This window comes from Anastrepha obliqua, chromosome 4 (genome assembly GCF_027943255.1).
Source record: "Anastrepha obliqua isolate idAnaObli1 chromosome 4, idAnaObli1_1.0, whole genome shotgun sequence".
In the NCBI taxonomy this organism is placed as follows: Eukaryota; Metazoa; Arthropoda; class Insecta; order Diptera; family Tephritidae; genus Anastrepha; species Anastrepha obliqua.
The window spans coordinates 44253482-44268828 of NC_072895.1; the positions used below are offsets into that span (position 1 = coordinate 44253482).

At 36.8% G+C, this 15347-nt stretch overlaps 2 protein-coding genes across 2 annotated transcripts; both read left to right on the plus strand.

Annotated features, from left to right (window-relative positions):
* The first annotated feature begins 2370 nt into the window (after positions 1-2370).
* LOC129245503 (protein late bloomer) lies at positions 2371-7638 on the plus strand. The gene is made up of 5 exons (XM_054883699.1): positions 2371-2598; positions 2845-3018; positions 3096-3245; positions 5794-5991; positions 7435-7638. Exons 1-5 carry the CDS (start codon positions 2539-2541, stop codon positions 7504-7506), a joined length of 654 nt encoding a protein of 217 aa, XP_054739674.1. The 5' UTR covers positions 2371-2538; the 3' UTR covers positions 7507-7638.
* A 2584-nt stretch (positions 7639-10222) lies between these two features.
* LOC129245203 (polypeptide N-acetylgalactosaminyltransferase 3) lies at positions 10223-14705 on the plus strand. The gene is made up of 7 exons (XM_054883234.1): positions 10223-10891; positions 11219-11319; positions 11538-11718; positions 11995-12164; positions 12343-12800; positions 12913-13701; positions 13786-14705. The coding sequence occupies exons 1-7, from the start codon at positions 10758-10760 to the stop codon at positions 13945-13947; spliced, it is 1995 nt and encodes a 664-aa protein (XP_054739209.1). The 5' UTR covers positions 10223-10757; the 3' UTR covers positions 13948-14705.
* Positions 14706-15347: the final 642 nt, after the last annotated feature.

Below are 15347 nucleotides of genomic sequence, written 5' to 3' on the forward strand. Positions count from 1 at the left end.
TTTATTCCCGTACGTAAAAAACAAACTGAGAGGTCAACGTTTTTCGATACCTGAAGAAGCGGTTGCGGCATTCAGAATGCATGTTTTGGAGGTACCTCATTCGGAGTGGTAAAAGTGCTTCGACAATTGGTTCAAACGCATGCAAAAGTGTATAGATCTTCATGGAGAATATTTTAAAAACAATAAAGTGATTTTCGATTATTAAAATTTGTTTTTGTTCTCTAATCCCGACATATAAAAGGCACCCAAAGTTTAAATATCAACTAAAAATTCAGTAGTTTAATGTTTGACCGATAGAAAGTGCTAAGACAATCTACGTTGTAGAGCTAAAAATTTTATGTGAAGGAGGAGAGAAATCTTGAATCTAGGTATAAAATTATTGGTTTGAGGCAAGCTCTTGTAAATTTTTTTATTTTTATTTTTGGTTTAGTGCCGAATCAGATACCGAATTTTCGGGTATGTTATCAACAATACTAGAATACAATTATTAACAAAGATCGTCAATATTGTCATCATTGTTGAACATACATTTGTCAATCTTAAAGCAATAAATGAACTGCGCGCGTAGACTTTTTCTAATAATAAAGTTTTTGTTTTTTTAGTTTTTCCTTTCCGTATTTACTTACATTTGCTTTTTGCTTTTGTTTCACTCGCTATGCGAAAATATTCTCTTGGCACATGTTTTGCTACGAATTCAAAGTCAATGAGCGCTTCTCAAACAATACGATTTGTTGCTGTTTTTTTTTTTGTTTTTGTTTGTTCTCTTATTGGGTTGTCTTATCAGCGCCGCGCTATTGATAACTCATGCGCGAATTTAAGCACTACAATTTAAGCAAATGACTGTAAAGATAAAGATTTTGTTCACATAAATATATGTGCATGCCAGTGTTGCCGTTTTAGCGTTTTTTTAACAAAATTAATGGCCTTTTTCTATTTGTGAGATTGGCAATTCGGAACGGAATTTAGTAGTTGTTGGTAATAAGTTTGTTGCACTATTTCAGTTTTTTTGCTACATATACGGAATGTTTAGGTAAACAGCATTTTAATTAAAGTCATGAGTACTTAGACAGCATTACGAGGGTCGTCAATCATGAAAGCGCGGTCATATAATAATGAAAATAGCCTCATTGTTTTGTGAAATATTCTCCTTGGAAGTCAATACACTCTGCATTAGCTTGTCTTTCTTTCATTTTCAAAGCACTTTTGCCACTCAGAAGTAGGTACCTCCAAAACGAGCTGTTCAACCCCTTGCCGTGCCATTTAACTCGACGAAACTCGGAGCAAGTGTTACGCGTCAACGCGTGGTAAACAAATCAGAATAATATAAATTACTTTGTACTAGCAACTATGAGACTCGTGAATACCTCTGATGACGTATAGATAGAAACTAACATTCAATCACTACCCAGGCTCGTGATGTTTATGTTTGATCCGACTATCTGTGAACGATCTCGGCTCGTGACATTTCCATTTGGCCTAACGATCTATTCACGAGCCGGACTCATCATCTTCATGTTTAGACCACAATTTTCATCATGAGTCAGACGCGTTAAAGCACGGCAGGGGATTAAAGGCTTCAACAGCTTCTTCACGCATTGCAGAACTTTGGACTCGCATATTATTTTTGATATTCGAGAACAAAACAAATCATTGGGTGCCTAATCAGCGCTGTAAGGCAGATGACGGATTAATTCTATCATTTGAATTTTTAAAAACTCTCTTTCGTCATTCGATAAGTGAGAGTTCGCATTATCTTGATAAAAAATGATTCATTTTCGGCGGTTGGTTTTCCTTAATTATCCGAAAATTTCTGACAAACAAATGGTTGTGTACCACTCAGAATTGACTGGTTTAAGTTTCTTTAGTAGCACAGTTGCGTCAGAACCAGATTTTATGAAAAAACAGACGGCCATTTGCTTTAAGGTGCTTTTGTTGGATTAAGCTCGTCTTGGCACATCCATATTGTTAATTGCTGTTTAAGACTTGTACGCATAAATCCACGACTTGTAATCTGTTACGATATCAGCTTTCTTTGCACGTATACCTTCTGCCCACCAATGTAACCATAGTTGCTTTTATGAAAGAAACTTCGAAATTTTAATTTAATTTCAATAACTCGAATTTATATTTAAAAACCACTTTTTCTAATATATTTTTTTCTATTATTAGTTAAAAGCCGGCAATATGAAAGTTCTTTCATTTTCCACAGGTTTTGATCTGCTTTGGAAGGAATTTTGGTGGGAAAAAACATATTTGAGTGGCAACACTTATCTTTATTTATTTTTATACATATAAATTGACATGTGAAAGTAGTACTCTACATCTCTTTGATTTCAGCGTTATTTAGTCTATTAGATACTACAGTGCAAAGTGGACGTAAGCGAAGAACAGACATTTTTGAAAAGGGGTGGCAGGTGTGCGGGTGGCGCTAACTAATGTAAAAACTTTATAGCAACAGACAACAAACAACAACAAAATTTAACCTAATTAATTGCGTATCTTCCATTGGAGACAATTTTACAACAAAATTACAGCAAAATGACTTGTGCAACGTCCACAATAAAATTTTTAGCCTTCCTAATGAATATATTCTGCTGTGTGAGTAATACTCCATAAATCATTCTGTGTGCCACTTACTTCTGTATGTAGATATATCATCGATTGTGTGCCCAATTTCATATTTACATTTATTACTAATATTTATTTATATTCAATACCATTTTCACTCACCAACTAACTACAGTGCCATTATTGTTCTTGCTTTTATTTTTCATACATACATCCATACGTATCGTTGGAATTTGGAAAATATATACAAACATGCATGCATACATATGGATGTAGATAGCGGGTGCTCTTATGCTATCAGCAAGCGCTTATACCTTAGTGCAGTTCAATGCCACCGACTCAATTAAGATACCTTGCATAATGGGCGTGGTGTTGGGCGGTTTGCTTTTCGGCACCACAATAGTCGGTTGTTGCGGCACAATACGCGAATCGCCACGCACTATTTTGATTGTAAGTATAGTAGTTTTCAAATTTACAAAAACAAATACTCACATATGTTATATATTTTGTCTAATTTTTATAATTAGTATGTCATATTTTTACTGCTTCTGCTGGGCGCTCAAATTGCTGTTATTTTTGTACTGCCGATAGATTTCAACAAATTGGCCAAAGAGACTATACAGAATGCTTGGAATCGCCAGTTGAGTGAGAGCAGCATGGATCACTACCAAATTAGGGTAAGTAAGTACAAATATTTCGATTTGAATGAATTTTTAAGATATGTTCTGTTTTGCTCTACAGATAGTTTAATTCACTAGTAGTAATTTATTCAGTCAATTTCCATATAAGAATCCATCATTTGAGCCATATATTTCTAAATTTGTACATTCTAACTTGCAACAGAATCATCTGGAAGAAGAAAACCAATAGCCATTTGTTTCAGGGGATGTTTCTCGAGGTATCTCTGAGAGGCTTTTTTCTCGATTTTTATTTTAATTTTCGGAGCACTTTAAAGCCAAAAACCTGGTTTTCCAAAAACATAGAAGACTAATTTGTTACTGTAAGATAAGAAACACTAATATACGAATATTTTCTTAAATATTTTTACCTGGTTTATAAAGTATTTTTAGACGAATTTTGATTCACTCAACACGAGAATTAGTTTAATTAATTTTTTCAAACAAACGTTTCCGAAATATAGGCGAAAATCTGTTTTCCAGATAGTTTCTGTTGTCGTAGCAGTTCATCTAATCCTGCTATTACGGCCTAGTGCCCCGTCGTAGTTGTCTATCTCGTTTAACGGTAGGTCAAAGAAACATGATTTTTCGACGGCTTGTGTACAAGGTGTTTGAAAAATTATTAATTTATTTCCTAATATCTATTTTGTAATCCCCACGAGATATTAAGCACTTGTGCCAACGTTCTTTCCAATCTTCGAAGCACTTCAAAAAATCATTTTTTTATCGTGTTCGTCGTGTTCTTCTTCGATGCCGTCTTTATCCCGTCAATCGTAGCGTAGCGTCATTCCTTCATGGGCCTCTTCAGTTTCGGGAATAAGAAAAAGTCACAGGGGGCCAGATCTGGGGAATACGATGACTGTAGTGTGTGGTTTTTGGCCAAAAAGACGCGCACAAGCAACGATGTGTGAGCAGCCAATTTTTGTTATTCCACAAATCCGGCCGTTTCTGGCGGATTGCTTCACGCAAATTGCGAATAACTTGCAGGTAATATTCCTTATTCACCGTTTTACCCTGTGCCAAGAACTCATGATACACAACGCCCCTGCAATCGAAGAAAAGGTAAGCAAAACTTTTACATTCGACCGAACTTTTTTCGGTCTTCGTTCGTGCGGCAGCTTCCATTGAGATGATTGAGCTTTGGTTTCCAAGTCATAACCATAAACCTACGATTCGTCACCAGTTATGACCCTCTGGAGTAAAATTGAGTCGTCGCGGACAGAGTCCAACATCTCATTAGCAATATTCATGCGATGTTGCTTTTGGTCGAAATTGAGCAGTTTTGGTACGAGTTTTGCGGCGACCCGTCTCATGCCTAAATCATTGAAAAAAATCGAATGGCAAGAGCCAATCGATATGAGTAGGTCCTCAGCAACTTCTCTAATGGTGATTCGACGATTGGCCAATACCATTTTCTTCACTTCATCAATTTTTTCGTGTGTTGTTGAAGTGCTCGGGCGCCCGCTCTTTCGACGTTCACATCTTCTCGGCCTTCTGAGAACATTTCGTATCAGCGATAAACGTTGCTTTGGTCCAAAGTAGCTTCTCCGTATGACACAGTCAACATTCGGAATGCATTCGCGCACTTAATTTCGTTTTTCACACAAAATTTGATACAGGTTCTTTGATCCATCTTTTTGAATAGGTAAAAATCGAAAACGTGCCGAAACTCGTGCAAAGCAGCTGTCAACCATTAACTGAACATTCAAAATGGCCGAACTCGTCGGCCTGAGTGAGAGACATGAGTACCGACATATCGCCACAAAAAAATCGAAATTCGAATATACGCAACCTGCAAAAATTCAAAATTCGCGACACCTTTTGAACACATCTCGTATACCTTTTCCTATCCTCGAACAAGGCCGTCAGCAAAAAATAAATTAAAACATCAACGCAATTTTTAAGCGACTTGAAACTTAGACTTAGAATTCAATGGGCTTTAAAACTGCGTACTCAAAATTTGACTAGGAATTCTTATAAAAAACTGTGATGGAAATTAGTTAAATTGTTTTTAAATTTGAATAAAGTTTGAACCTTTTACTTATATGGTTTTAGTTATGAAATGAGCTGTATTTTCTTAAAAAACTATTAAAATCAAGTAGGAAACAAATAAATTCTCAAAACCTGTCAATGAATTTGCTATGGATATACAATATAAAGCAGTATACGCATATATTCAGGATATGTATACCAACACAAAAGAAAAAAACAGAAAAAATTGGAAATCGAATCTACGTCGCTCGCAAAATTTGAAAATTCATATTACTTTTTTAACACACCTCGTATGTAGTAAATAGCAGTTAATTTATTCCACTGCCCATTTTAAAACTCAATTCGCCATAATTTATGATTAAAAGGAGGCAAAGAAAAAATTAAAACATTGTTTTATAGTAAAATATTTCAATACTATATAGTATCATTGTTTATTTTAATCCAACTCTCTAGATAAATTTTGAGTTAGGCCCTGATTCAAATAAGTTGTCACAAATCTTGTTACTAATCTGCTCTGAAAAAATTTAACTCACAAAATTAATTCTTTGTTTTTTAGTACGACTGCTGTGGTAAAAATGGACCCAACGATTACATCGACAGTGGCCTAAGTATACCAACAAGCTGTTATCTCAATCGCAAACCCTCCATTCCAAATGATCTCTACACTTCGGGCTGTGTTGAGATGTTAACAAAAGCCTTCGTAAGTGCTGCACGCATCGAAGTGATCAGCGATTGGACATTGGTGGGCGTTGAGGTGAGTAAAGTGAAATATACGCACAGAGAAAAGGTGGCAAGAAAAAAAGTCCATATTTATGAATTACACGCACATATACATTCTGTTAAAAAAATATCGGAAATTCTTCATTTAAAAAGCGCGCGTTGGTACACCTGTCCTCTATAGCATAGCAGAGATTGAGCGATAATTATATCAGTCAACCGCAGGTGTGCTCTGCAATTTTTACCATGGATAAAAATATCGAATAAAGAATTTGTCTTAAATTTTGTGTTTTGAACGGGATTTCGTGTGCCGAATAGTTGAAAATGTTGCAGAAAGCCTATGGCGTGGAAGATTTGCGCAGATATGGTCGCCCATCAACGTCTTCAACGGTTGAAAATCTCGACAAAGTCAAGAAAATGGGAAGGGCGGTAGCTCATGATCTTAGCGTGTCAAACGAATCAATTTGCAACAGTTTACACCATCAATTGGGCAAGAGGCGCGTGACTGGTCGACTCGTTCCAAGAGAGTTGAATTTCTTTAAAAAAATTCATCGGAAGAAGGTGGCTGAAGACATGCTTGAGCAAGTGAATTCGGACCCAACGTTTATCCAGCACATCATAACAGGTGATAAGACGTGGGTACATGAGTTTGACATGCAAACCAATCAACATGCGGCTGAATGGCGCTATCCGAAACCCAAAAAAACACATCAAAGTCGGTCAAAAGTGAAAGTCGTGCTACTCATTTTCTTTGATTATCATGGTTTTGTGCACTCGGTATTCATTCCAAATGGTTCTACGGTAAATAAAAAATATTATTTGATAGTTATGCGAAGTTTGAGAGAGAATGTGCGTAGGAAACGGCCCAATTTGTGGAACTCATGGATCTTGCACCATGGGAAGAAGGTGTGCCGTTAATAGTGGAAAATAACATGAGGCAAATGACCGCCACGACCATGCTTACAGGACAATATTCTTTTCTTGAAATTATCCATAACCGAATTGCAAAGTGGTAGCATTATGTCCTCGATAGCCTCACGAATTCCATCTCTGAGATCTTGAATCGACCCTGGGCTGTTGGTGTAGATCTTCTCTTTTACGTGGTTCCAAAGATAAAAGTCACAAGATCTCGATGGTCACCTCTTCGAGAGATAACACGGTCCGGAAACTTTTCCCCGTGAAAGATCAATGATTTCGTGACATGTAGCGCCGGCTTGTTGAAAATAAACGTTTGTCCAGATCAATACCATCCAATTCCGCTCATAAAAAATCGTTAATCATCTCTCGATAGCGCAATCCATTCACCTGTTATATTGCTTCGAATAAAGCCTATTTTGACAAAATAAATTTTGTTGGTTAAACAATTATTTTTCATATTATTGAACATTTCCCGGTACTTTTTTGACAGAATGTACAATACAATATTTTGAGTTTTTTTTTAATATTTTCTATTAACTTTTTGAAATCATTTCTTTTTCAGGGTGTCACCATTATTGTCGCTTGCATTTTGGGCATCACCTTCAAGAATATGGAGAGAAGGCGATACTATTAGTACAAATGCGACTTTTTACAAAATAGCAGTTTACAGTATTTCAAATAGACAATTTTAAACGTACATACAAATATTAATGTTGTTATTTTGTTGTAAGCATTTGAAAGAATAAAAACTACAATTAAAGATTAAGCTAATACGAAATATCAATTTACGGAGTTGTAAAGTTAGTGAAAAATAGCATTTCTTTTTAGGAATGAGGAGGTTTAAAATTCCTTATGAATCATCAGAGCTGCCGTTGGAGCAATGGTATGTCCGGAGACTAAAAAACTTCCCCTAGTTTGGAACCGTCGACCACCCTGGAACCGCTTTCGCATTACTTCAGAGTGGCATTCCATCGTCCTCATTACCAAGTCTGTGCTTGTGTGCCTGCGTCCAGATCCCGCTTTACATCCGGAGAGTTTTTTTCGCGAAACCACTGAGGATTTCCCACATTTCCTCGCCGCTCGGCCTCTTTTCGACTACATTTTCAGTGGTTATGTGACCGACTGTATTCTCCAGCATTTGACGTTCTTTTTCGCAATGCATGCATTGGAAAAAGATGTGTTTAGCGTCATCTTCGTCTATGTCACCGCATATCCAAGTGTCTTGCTATAGGCTTAGAGTTTCATCCTTTGTTTCGAGCGCTTCAGGTTTACTAACTCCTTTTTTCATCACCTCGTTTTTTAATGACCACAATTGATTCAAAGGCTACTAAATCTATCGGTATTGGACTGCTTATCTCTTGAACAGCAGCATTAACCGATTTTGCGATTTGTACGATTTTCAAGTACAATTTCCTCTACTTTTCCCCATAGGTTGTCTGCAACATTTTTAAGGCGTCTGAAGCCGACTGAAGCCTGTTCAACTTGAATTTCCATCGTTAAATTCGAAGAACACACTCGAGCTTGACTTGTTTACAGTAGCACAGAAAACAAACTATGTGACATATCACGCTGAAATTTGCCATGTAAGCTTATAACAGTCCTACCAAAAAACAAAAAAATTATTTTTGTCATATGTCATCCGCGGACCGTTTTATTGATAACGTCTCGTTCATATTTGAGCAGAAGGTATGTTGGGCGGCATCATTGGAAATTTCTTTCTTTTGGAAAATGGGCAAAAAGCTACCGTTCCAGTTAATATCCATTTATTTATTTCCGTAAATTAAAAAAAAAACAGCAGATTATTTCATTTTTTTAGGGATTTACTTAGTCCATCGAATGTGCAAAAAGCTCCAATCTGGACAATTTCCAAATAAATGTTACTAACTACTTCTAAGTAAAATTAAACGCCCCCATCAACATTCTTCTTCTTTTTGTAATTGGTGTAATTTTTGATTCAGGAGCCAGAAAATAAGCTGATCAAAAGTTGTTGGCTGCAATTTATGCAAGTTAGAAAGTAATATTAATTTAGCTTAGGGAAAGTAAATACATTAAAACTTCCTGTAGACTCAATTTTAGTCCCATAACTCGAACTTCTCTACGCCGAATTTCTCTATAGGTTAGGTTGAACTGGTTGACTTGTAGTCACGCATCGACCGGTTCGGTCTCAGGGAGAATTTCTCTATAGGTGAGGTTAGGTTGAACCGGCTGGCATTAAGCCACGCATAGACCTTTTGGTCGCTAGCGATACCAGATGAAGACTACTATTAAGATTTGAAGTAGACATCGGGTGGGAATCACGAATTTTTCTATAACTCGAATAAGAATTTTGATCCATGCTAAGTTGAATTATTTAGCGGAAATCCCAAATTATAGGTATATTATATTACTTATTAGTTTTTTTTTTTTTTTGGACCCTACGGAACATGGCTGGAGAGCACACAATGTGTAGTTCTTTTGAAGTTTTCATTTTGTATACCACTTTTAGTTTTTAATGAAATCAAATTTTCAGCTGATCGTGAAGATTATAATTTTTTATTGGCTTTCTGACTATTTTGGATATTTTTCTCTGTGAGAGAGATCAGATGGCTATTCGCTAGAACTTTGTTGCTGGAGAATTACTATTGGAAAAGTAAGCGAATGCGTTTGCATTTATCAACGATATTATTAATGGTAACATCTGAAAAGGAATTGATAAAATTTTATGTGCGTATAAAAAATCTTGCGCAGCATTACATTTTTTGCGTTGTTGAGTCCAAATATGCCTTGAATGGACCAATCACTAGATCTTTAATAGAGTTTAGTGCCATTTTCCATTAAGTCGCTTTTCATTTAAGATATCAGTAATTTGTAACTGCTCATAAAGTTTATGTGAATTTATTATACATATGTACTAAAATAAACAAACAAAAACATACATATGTAAGTTAAAATCTTGTTTTTCATTTAGGCAAAGATGTTGAAAAAACCGACTAGCAATGTAAACTTCACCCTGTACTAGCAAACGCCTATTTGCATGCAACACCTTTTTGCGCCATTCAGAACATCTTTGAGCACACTAAACACAGCACATTGGGTCTATGACCTTAGCCTACAGTATTGCTTCACTATGAAAACGATATAACTGAAATTGTAAGTAAGCGAAGCGCCGCAAAGCATTATGGCTGAATAAAAAAATCTAAAACACCAAGAAATTGCTTATTCTTTACATATTTTTTTCCAAAACCGTAGGAAGCTTTTAATTGCATTCAGATGATCATAACACAAAAAAAATGTGTTTAATTACTGCCACACTTTACTCACTAAAAAATTATTTCATCATGACAATGCAACCCTGCGCAATGTCTCATCAACACTTATTTACATTTGCACAATAGACGTGTTTTGCAAACAAAAGTCAGTTCGTCAAAATTTTTTTATTAGTTTAGTTAGTTGCTTCTTTTGGCAACTTATAAACAAAACACACCGGAAAAACATGAAGTAAGCCATTTGTTTGTTGCAACGAGCGTATGCAGACGTTGCGAACGAGAGAGTAGTGCCAACACTTTAGTACCCAGCAGATCAGCCGTCCGTCGAACCGACAACCTGACCAGCAACAGCAACAGAAATCTCGATTGCCACTGCTGGAGTTTCGTGCATTGTAATCAAAACAAAAACAAGCAGTTAACAGCGTATGGAGCTCATTCTCGATTTGACCAAGCAACAGTGGTAATCGACAAAACAGCGCGCAACATCACGAATCGAATGAACCGCACCAATAACGTTACGTTACATAGTAGTCGCGCTTTCCGTGGTCATTAATAATACGTACATACATTTAGTAACAACAACCACAATATTAGCATATTCATTAGTGGCGTTAGCGAGAATAGAAAATCTTGAATAAAGATGGGATTGAGATTCCAACAATTGAAGAAGTTATGGCTGCTCTACCTGTTTCTGTTGTTCTTCGCATTCTTCATGTTTGCACTAAGTATCAATCTATATGTGTCCAGTATTCAAGGATTTGATCAGGACAGGGTGTAAGTATATATACATATAAATGTGTGGTTGAAGTGTTTTTTATATAAAAAATGTTACCGCGCACCATAAGTGGCATAGTGAAGAAGTGGTAAGCAGTAGCAAAGCTCGCATATTGGGCAAAACCGTTACACCAACGATTTTGGCAACGATTGTGCCATTAAACAATGCTTGCTACTCTTTGCGCTATGACGATCGACGATCATAGTCGAACACCTTTAATTTGTTAAGTTCCACTATTTAGCATTTCTATGTAAATTTTATTGCCTCTTTCTTACTCAACTTAATGCTTATCATCCACGTTTGCAATCATCATTCGCAACGCTTAGCCATCCAAAGCCGCAACCGCACCGCCGCTCACTCTGGCATGCGAAAAACATAGTGGCACACTATATTGGCAAAGGCGATATTTTCGGCAACATGACCGCAGGTAAATAAGAGAAAAATAAAACAAACCGCTAACACATAGATACTTATTATGTAGTCAATAACTTTTAGTTGCAACGTTTATTTTTTTTTTTTCATTTTTTTTTATTTTATTTTTTTTATCTTATACCTTTCGATATCATTTATTATGCGTATGTATTATGTTATCTCCCAAATCAATGAATCGCAAACAAGTTCTTAGAATATCTACAATTTTTGCAGATGACTACAACGTCAATCTTTTCAATCCCATCGATGGCGAAGGTGCTGAGGGGCGACCAGTTGTGGTGCCTGCGCGCGAAAGCTTCCGCATGCAACGATTTTTCAGGCTAAATAGCTTTAATATACTGGCTAGTGACCGCATACCCTTGAATCGTACGTTGAAAGATTACAGAATAAAGGAGTAAGTACACAACAGACCATTGGCCATGCACAATTAAACATATCAACAAACCGAAACAAACAACATCATTACCACCAACAATATAAAATGTCTAAAATATGCATATGCATAGAACCGCATACCGACAAATAGCCCACACCAAACATTTAGTGTTACAGTGACCCTGAAACGCTAACAAAGCATATAATCTTCCAACAATAGAAACCATCAAATTATTTGTGCTAGCGCATACACTTAATTAGATTTGTTTTGGTTTTTTGTTCGTCTACTACCCAGGTGTCGCGACAAAAAATATGACAACAATGAACTACCTACAACATCGGTGATTATCGTTTTTCATAATGAGGCTTGGTCGGTGCTATTGCGCACAATAACCAGCGTTATCAACCGGTCACCGCGCAAACTACTTAAAGAAATCATATTAGTCGATGATGCGAGCGATCGTTGTAAGTAGCTGCACAAGGCAATAAAAAAAGCTGAAATGAAATAACTAAGAATAAGAAAAAATCAAAAAGCAATTGGCATGTCTGCAACTAATTTCGACTTTGCCATAATACAGCAATTAACACATTTAACGTTTCTAAGTTTGTTATCTATTTTTTTCGTGTCATTTTGTCTTCACAGCTTACTTGAAGAAGCAACTGGAAGCCTACATAAAAGTGCTCACTGTGCCAACGCGCTTGTTGCGCATGCAGGAACGCGGCGGATTAGTGCCGGCTCGCTTGCTGGGCGCCGATCATGCTAAGGGTGATGTGTTGACCTTTTTGGATGCACATTGCGAGTGTTCGCGCGGATGGCTGGAGCCATTACTGCGGCGTGTGCAGGAGTCACGCAGTACTGTTGTCGCACCAGTTATTGATATCATTTCTGATGATAATTTTAGTTATACGAAAACATATGAAAATCATTGGGGTGCATTTAATTGGCAACTGAGTTTTCGTTGGTACAGCAACAAGCGTAGCATAGCGCCACGGAATGGTGATCCCACACAACCGATTGCCTCACCGGTAATGGCTGGGGGACTGTTTGCCATAGACAGACGATATTTCTTCGAAATTGGCACATACGATAAGGAAATGAAAGTAGGTTTGAAAAATTACAATTAGTTTGTTTTTGCCGCTAACCAATTAATTTATGGCGAAGTTGTGCGTCTAATAATTGTTACTAAGTATGCTCTCCTTTTTTGTTTTACAGATTTGGGGCGCTGAAAACATTGAGATGTCCTTCCGGGTGTGGCAGTGCGGCGGTCGTGTTGAAATCTTGCCCTGCTCACATGTAGGTCACGTTTTCCGCAGCACCACCCCATACACTTTCCCGGGGGGGATGAGTGAAGTGCTGGGCAACAATTTAGCGCGCGCTGCCATGACTTGGATGGACGATTGGCAATATTTCGTACTACTCTATACATCCGACCTTTCGTTGGAGACGCGTGAACACATCGATGTTAGCGATCGGCTGTCACTGCGCGAGAAACTGAAATGTAAATCGTTTTCCTGGTATTTAGAGCACATCTGGCCGGAACATTTCCTCCCTGCACCCGATCGCTTCTTCGGCAAAATCATATGGTTAGATGGTGAGACGGAGTGCGCCCAGGCATACACGAATCACATGAAAAATATACCGGGAAATCGATTGTCACGCGAATGGCCACGCATTTTCAGTGAGATTGACAGTAATAGTAAACAATTTAGTTCGCTAATAGATTTGGATCGCGACAAGTGCTTACGACCGCTGGAAAAGGATGTGCCACGTACGTCAATGCAATCGGTCACCGTTGGCGATTGTAATGCGCATGCCAAGTCAATGGACATGTTTGTTATTACACCAAAGGGGCAGATTATGACCAATGACAACGAGTGCCTGACATACAGTGAGCCGAAATTAGGTGTCATACAGCAGTTAAAAAGTCGAAATTTAACAACAAATGTGCAGCTGACACAATGTCTAGACAGACCACAGCAGTATTGGAATTACGACATGGATGTGAGTAGTAATGTAGTCAGTAGATAACGGAAAATTACTTTTTAATTACGTACTTTTTTTATTTTTTTGTTTACACATTTATAGACTCAGCATATATCGCATCGACAATCAAAACTTTGCCTCACACTGAAGGCAGCCAAAATGCCACGTACCCAAAAAATGGAGAAAATCGTTGTTGCCATTAATTGTGATTACAAAGACATCACGCAGAAGTGGGGTCTTATACCACTGCCATGGAGAATTTAAAAAACGCACAAAAACACAGACACACACAAACACACTCGGTCGCAAAAGAGAAAGGAATCGCACAGATTTAGCACAAGCAATTAAAAATGCCAATTAAATTAAACATTTTTACGACAAAATTAAGAATTAAGCCACTTTTTTGTTTTTTTTTTCTTTTCGAGGGAAAAAAATCGCATTAACGCGATGAAACACGAAGTGAATCACACTTGCGAAGTGTACTTGTGATATTTTTTTATTTGAAAATTTGGACAAGAAACAAGTTTTATGTTCGTTCGTCCAACAAACTCTGAGACCACAACGTAAGCCACCAGGAACCGACATTTAAACTAAGAACAGCATCATCAACTAGAACAATAACCACCAAGGAACATCATCAATACTTCTACCCACTTTAAACATATATTTACCTACCGGTTTGACTAAAGTAATTATTTACTAAATTAAACTATTTATTTTAACACTATTTTAATGGAATTTTGTAAACTACAAAAAACAAAAACATTTACATACATACATATTACGCATACACATTTGTATACAAAAATTACTAAGATATAGTGTAGTTTGTAAGTTTTAATAAAAATATAGTAAACAATTAAATAATCTTGCTTAACTTGTTAGTTAAATGAATGCTACTAAAACAAAGCTTTGAATAAAACAAGCTTTGATCTGCTATCGCTGCTATTTACGAACTGCTACTGCTACTAGTAAAATTTAATAAAATTTGTTTTTTTGCCAGAAAACTTGAAAACCACAAATTTGTCTGCTTTCTGATTACCTCTGTTCTGTCAGGTAATAACTCTTTCGTGCGAGTACTAAATCACTTATATTTGTTTGTTTAATTGTAATTACGTAGATTTAATGTACTCTCTTAATAATTCGAAATGTTAGCGTCAATGCAAACGAGCAATGAACGCTTAGCGCGCTAATAGCCAAAGGTCTTGCTGCCAAAGCTCCTGTGTTAATATTTGTTAGTGCACTGAATATACTATTGCTCATTATCAGTAACGAAGTTCATTAACATGCGCTACTTGATAGGGAAGAAATACAACAATATTTTTGTGTAACAAAATACCCAATAAGCCGAAAATTGTTTTAAAAGGTCAATATGAAATATTTGTGCGCGCTTTAGAAATCGGATCTGAGAGGCTTAAAGCACTTAAAATTGTGCCTTTTTAGTAACTTTTTAAACTAATGAAATGTAAAAATTAAAAATCTAAAGTGCAAACTTTAAAACTGTAAATGAAATGTCGCGCCTAAAATCGTATAGAAATAGAGAAGTTTTGAAAGATGCGATATTTTCAATTATGCCGGAGTGCTAAGAGAAAATTATTTAGTGCAAAACTAGACCACCCGCAGATAGTGCCCTCTGCCCAGCATGTGAAGAGGAGGATGAGACG

Coding starts and splice junctions, on each gene's coding strand:
- LOC129245503 (XM_054883699.1), top strand. CDS start 2,539: ATGACTTGTGCAACGTCCACAATAAAATTTTTAGCCTTCCTAATGAAT. Junction 2,599..2,844: donor TAATGAATATATTCTGCTGT/GTGAGTAATACT, acceptor ATATGGATGTAG/ATAGCGGGTGCTCTTATGCT. Junction 3,019..3,095: donor CGCCACGCACTATTTTGATT/GTAAGTATAGTA, acceptor TTTTATAATTAG/TATGTCATATTTTTACTGCT.
- LOC129245203 (XM_054883234.1), top strand. CDS start 10,758: ATGGGATTGAGATTCCAACAATTGAAGAAGTTATGGCTGCTCTACCTG. Junction 10,892..11,218: donor GGATTTGATCAGGACAGGGT/GTAAGTATATAT, acceptor CGCAACGCTTAG/CCATCCAAAGCCGCAACCGC. Junction 13,702..13,785: donor ATTGGAATTACGACATGGAT/GTGAGTAGTAAT, acceptor ACACATTTATAG/ACTCAGCATATATCGCATCG.